General features: G+C 38.7%; 1 protein-coding gene across 1 annotated transcript in view; it reads right to left on the minus strand.

Annotated features, from left to right (window-relative positions):
* The window catches only part of LOC145399276 (uncharacterized), a 72,767-nt gene extending 67,571 nt beyond the window's left edge, over nt 1-5,196 (minus strand). Inside the window, exons 1-2 of the mRNA XM_080271952.1 lie at nt 5,172-5,196; nt 3,829-4,682 (exon numbers count right to left, since the gene is read on the minus strand). Of these exons, the coding sequence (XP_080128078.1) occupies nt 3,829-4,682; nt 5,172-5,196 (879 nt within the window). The remainder of the gene's footprint in view (nt 1-3,828; nt 4,683-5,171) is intronic.
* Nucleotides 5,197-6,000: the final 804 nt, after the last annotated feature.

Below are 6,000 nucleotides of genomic sequence, written 5' to 3' on the forward strand. Positions count from 1 at the left end.
TGAACAAATATAACACTACAACTTATACATACAAATATATATATATATATATATATATATATATATATAGAGAGAGAGAGAGAGAGAGAGAGAGAGAGAGAGAGACAGACAGACAGACAGAGATATTCTATTTTACTTGTTTCAAGGTTTGGGAGAATTGAGGGCAGGACAGTAGGTGACAAGGATGCCTCATCACCCAATTTCACCAATAAATTAGGACGGAAAATGGCTGGATGTTACGTAACGTCACCCGCCCTCCTCACGCACGGACGTTACGTAACGTCGCCCTCCTGTTAGGGGTTAAACCTCAGGTGAGCGATTTCTCTTTGAATTTTCAATGTTTCTCATAATAAGCGGAGGTTTTAGTAAAAAAAAATAAAAAAAATTGAAAATCTGCTGGGATTGGGGGAAGTCACTGATTAAAAATCTGCCAGGATGGGGCGGGTTAAATGTCAGGACCAACGTGCCTAGCCCTGCACTCCTACGCTCCTCATGGGGTAACACAAGATTAGATGATGAATGAATGAAAATACTTTCAACAGATTCCCAGGTCTTTTTCTTTCACAGCTATTAAAACTTTATCATACCTTGCCCTTCTGCCAAGTTCCATCATACCCTCTGTTTATATGCCTTCATATTATCATGCATTTAGCTGGATGTAAGGTGTTCCTATTATACTGCACATCTCCTTGTGCATGGTAATTTGGGTGAAAGAATACACTGTCGGTGAAAAATGTACACCACAAACATATCATGTACTAATGCTATTAATGGTGACATATCTTACTTGATTTCTGCCCAATATTTTTCACGGGATACTTGACATTAGTGATGCAAGCACCCAGCTCATGCTCTAACTTGCAATTGAAGTACCCCCCTCCCCATGACAAAAATAAAGCTTGAGGAGGCAAAAGTACCTTAAAAATTGTGTTCCATTAGACCTGCCCCAGTGAAGTGAAAACAAAGATTACTCTCACTACAAGGTGGAGCACTTGCCATGTGCTTAGACATAATTATCTCATAATAAAATGTCATACAAAAAGGTAAGCTGCTAACCATAGACCAACAATACATACATGTACAATATTTTTGTGTACAGATGTGCAGGATATAGTGTACCTTGCTGCCCAGTTTACTGTGTACTAAATGAATGCGCTGTACTCCTGTACAACTATCACGGTGAATAGCCCTCTCCTAATACAGTGCACTCTCAATATAATCAACTAATTTGTACCAGACCCTTGACATTACAGCCGAACACCATGCTGTTCAGTAATTTCCCAGGCGTTGTGGCTTTTACCGAACAAAGACTGTTAAATATACAGCACTGTTTGGCCGTAACTCATACACAGTAACATACAGGTAGGTCTAAATGGTTATTTTCTCAATAAATGCTCTATTTACTAACTGATGTTTTTATTCTTACCTTTCTGGGAGTAACTGCACTGCAATGAAAGACTGCAAATAGACCTCAGATAAATCTACGTACATTTGTCATTCAGTATTTACATGGAAAGTGTTGGTAAAGAAAACTGACACTGTACATTACCTGTTACATTAAATACTACGTATCAGAGAATAGCAAAACAAACAGTACAGAACAGCTGCATGTACATTAAACATAAACTGCATTCCACCACTGGCACAGTCATTGAAAACCAATACAAATCTGCACTATACTGTACATTGCCCATACACTACTGTACATATGTTGTTCGGTATTTACAGGGAAAGTGTGGGTAAACTCACTGTATATCAGCTGTTACATTACAGTAAATATTGTACTGTATTACCTAACAGAGTATAGCAATGCAAACAGTACAGAACAGCTACATGTATATTAAACATGTGTTCAATGCACACACAGTGTGTGTGTGTGTGTGTGGGGGGGACACGATGCTGGTAGGTATTTCCTGCGCATCCATTCTATTACTGTACCAAACAAAGTTCTTTAAAAGAACGTTCGGCCAACTCAAAGTGGTCGTTAAAACTGAAATTCATTGAAAGAGGGTTCAGTATATTAAAGGTTTACTGTATCTAGAGTTTCATATTATTTTATCCCTCATGGTTAATGGTGTCTTGCCTCAGTAGATCATATGACATGCTACATGAGGGGTGGCCTGCCACAAGTACCAATAGTAGCTAAAGGCGCTCTACAGACCAATGCACTCAAGTTTTTTTTTTTTTTTCTACAATCCACTTATAAATATTTTCCATTACAGACGAGCAGTTAGCTGTAATTTATAAGAGTCACGTGCATTCAAGTACTTGAGTAGTGTGATGAGTAAGGATGGAACTTTGGGGGATGTAGTACGTGAAAGGGTACAGCAGGGAAGAAAGGTTGTTGGTACACTGAAAGCCGTGATGAGAAATAGGGAGGTGAGTATGGAAGTTAAGAAGTCACTGCATGATGGTATTGTGATCCCTACCCTGACGTATGGAAGCGAGGCGTGGACCTTGCAAGAGGGGAACAAGTCAAGAGTGAGAGCAGTGGAAATGAGTTACTTGAGAGGAGCATGTGGAGTGACGTGGAGGGACAGGTTGACGAATGAAGAAGTGAAGGAACGTTGTGGGGTAGATGTGGATGTGGTTGAAAAGATTAGGAGAAATACACTGAGGTGGTTTGGACATGTGGAGAGAATGGAGAATGAATGACTGACTAAGAGGGTGTATGTGAGGTGGAGGGAGGGAGAGGGAGGGGTAGACCGAGGATGAGGTGGAGGGATGGAGTTGAGAGGTATATGAGGGAGGGGGGGGTGAGTTGGGGGGAGGGTAGTCAATTGGTGGGTGACAGAGTGACTTGGAGGCGTTTTGTCTGCGGCCACCCTTTATGGGATTAGGGCGTCGGGCTATAGATAGATAGATAGATAGACGTGCGCTCTCAGCTTGAATGTTGCTCACCCTTGTGGAATGGATGTGGAGAGGTTGCATTAAAACAATTACACAAAATTCAGAACAAGGCTGTTAGAATTATTAACAACCCTGCCATTACATATAAACTACCTCCCCTACAAGTACGAAGGAATGTTGCCTCCCTTGCATTATTTTACAAAGATTTTTATGGCAAATGCTCAGACGAAGTTGCATCCATGTTGCCACCTCTCCATGCCTTCCCTCGTGCTACACGGGCATCTGGTAGCGCTCATGACTGGAATGTCATTCAGTCATATTGCAGAACTTCTGCCTATCAGAACGGTTTCATTCCCCGAACTGTATCTCTTTGGAACTCACTTTCCCGGAGATGTTTCCCTCCAAACTTAAACCTACAGCTGTTTAAGTCTGACTGTTACAGATATTTTATGAACAGAGGACACCAGTAAGCTGGTGTATGGATTATCTTTTTTTTTAATCATTTGTTTTTCCTTCCTCTGTCGTTATTTAAAAAAAAAAAAAAAAATCCAGCCTAAGAGATAAAACATGTCTTCTCCCTCACTTGTTAGTGAATGGCACCTTGCCTGGTTAAAACCTAATTTCTTCAACAAGTTTTGCCACATTTATCATAACTATATAATTGTTCTTACACTAGAATGAACTGTCAGGTGCCAAGTGAATACGAATTTTTTCTACACAGTCATCACATTTCAAATTCTTTCACTCCTGAACTGACACTGGAGAGATCATAATAATACTGTTCACCCTATTCATCACACTTGAATTTCTTCACTCCTTAATGAATTAAACAGTGTCAGATGACATCAACTGAGTCAACTGTTTACCACATTAAGTACACTAGAAACTCTTCCCTTTACAATGATTTAATAGGTGTTTGGTGAGATTGCTTTTCAGACCAAACTGTTTACCACATTCACCACACTTGAAATTCTTCACTCCTGAATGAATTAATAGGTGTTGAGTGAGAACACTCTTCTGTGCAAATCGTTTACCACATTCATCACACTTGAAATTCTTCACTCCTGAATGAATTAATAGGTGTCGAGTGAGAACACCCTTCTGTGCAAATAGTTTACCACATTCATCACACTTGAAATTCTTCACTCCTGAATGAATTAATAGGTGTCGAGTGAGAACACTCTTCCTTGCAAATCGTTTACCACATTCATCACACTTGAAATTCTTCACTCCTGAATGAATTAATAGGTGTTTGGTGAGAACACCCTTCTGTGTATATAGTTTACCACATTCATCACACTTGAAATTCTTCACTCCTGAATGAATTAATAGGTGTTTGGTGAGATTACCCTTCTGTGCAAATCGTTTACCACATTCATCACACTTGAAATTCTTCACTCCTGAATGAATTAATAGGTGTTGAGTGAGATCACGGTTCTGTGCAAATAGTTTACCACATTCATCACACTTGAAATTCTTCACCCCTGAATGAATTAATAGGTGTCTAGTGAGATCACCCTTCCGTGGAAATAGTTTACCACATTCATCACACTTGAAATTCTTCACTCCTGAATGAATTAATAGATGTTTGGTGAGATTACTCTTATCTGTAAATTGTTTACCACATTCATCACACTTGAAATTCTTCATTCCTGAATGAATTAATAGGTGTTTGGTGCGAATACTCTTATCTGTAAATTGTTTACCACATTCATCACACTTGAAATTCTTCACTCTTGAATGAACAACTGCATGCTGGATAAGACTGTTCTTAAAAGCAAATGCTTTACCACTCTCTAAACATCTAAACTGCTTAACTTCAGCTGAGGACACTGTGTCCAGGACAGTCTCATTGTCACTGAGGAACATTCTGTCACCCACCTCACATTCTAACTGTACATCTAGTTCTTCCTTTACCACCTCCATTATTTTGTCACCCACCTCACACTCTAACTGTACATCTGGTTCTTCCTTTACCACCTCCAATATTTTGTCACCCACCTCACATTCTAACTGTACATCTGATTCTTCCTTTACAACTTCCATTATTTTGTCACCCACCTCACACTCTAACTGTACATCTGGTTCTTCCTTTACCATCTCCATTATTTTGTCACCCACCTCACATTCTAACTGTACATCTGGTTCTTCCTTTACCACCTCCAGTATTTTGTCACCCACCTCACACTCTGACTGTACATCTGATTCTTCCTTTACCACCTCCATTATATCATTCCTTCCACCTCTCTCAACTTCCACTATACTTCAGATACTCTACCCTGGTGTTAATCTTAATGTCTACCACCAACAGGATGACTTACCTTCACTGTACCAATGCTCAGTCATCAGCTGCTTCCATTACAATGAACAAAAACTGTCAAAAATTCATCACTATTACTGGATAATAATTGTAATTACATAAAATGGATAAAATTTCAACAAAGACTATTCTTCCTTCAACCCTTTGGCTGCAACCTATCATTACACAGCCTAAATTCTTAGAAAATGAATGTGCTAATTATAACTTTGTTGTTACTTTTCCAACAGGAAATGACCATGAAGTTTCCATTTTTTGTGTGTGATAATGGTCAAAATGTATCTTTCTCTACGAGAAAATTGTGATCCTCTGAGAAAAAAAAAATGCAATAATAATTTTTGCTATTGTGTAATTTTGCAATAATGACGAGATTTATGTCAAGCAAGGTTTTTCACTTGTATATCCACACTACAAACATGTGCACTGTTCTTTGGCACATAAGAGAGATCAAAATTTACCGTTCATGTACAAGAAAATTGTAATGTTCTTAGAACAAAATGCGAAAATAGTTTTTGCTATTCTCTAATTTTGCTATAATGACGAGATTATTTACTTCAAGGAAGGTTTTTCACTTGTATATGTACACTATACACAATGTTTTTTTTGGCACATAAACGAAATAAAAACTGTATTTATACAAAAACAACAGATGTGTGGAAGGAAATTTGTTTTTTTCGGCTGCGGATTGAAGTCGCCTGACGCATCATGAAGAATAATTAGTAGGGCGACCACAATCACCTACCACAGCCAAAGGATTAAACACTGCTAACACGTGAATGCTTCTGAACCGTAACTTTAAATATACAGATCACTGCTGAGTCAAGCTGTCAATT

This window comes from Coenobita brevimanus, chromosome 48 (assembly GCF_032717465.1).
Source record: "Coenobita brevimanus isolate Jiangsu-jjx chromosome 48, ASM3271746v2, whole genome shotgun sequence".
Classification (NCBI taxonomy): Eukaryota; Metazoa; Arthropoda; class Malacostraca; order Decapoda; family Coenobitidae; genus Coenobita; species Coenobita brevimanus.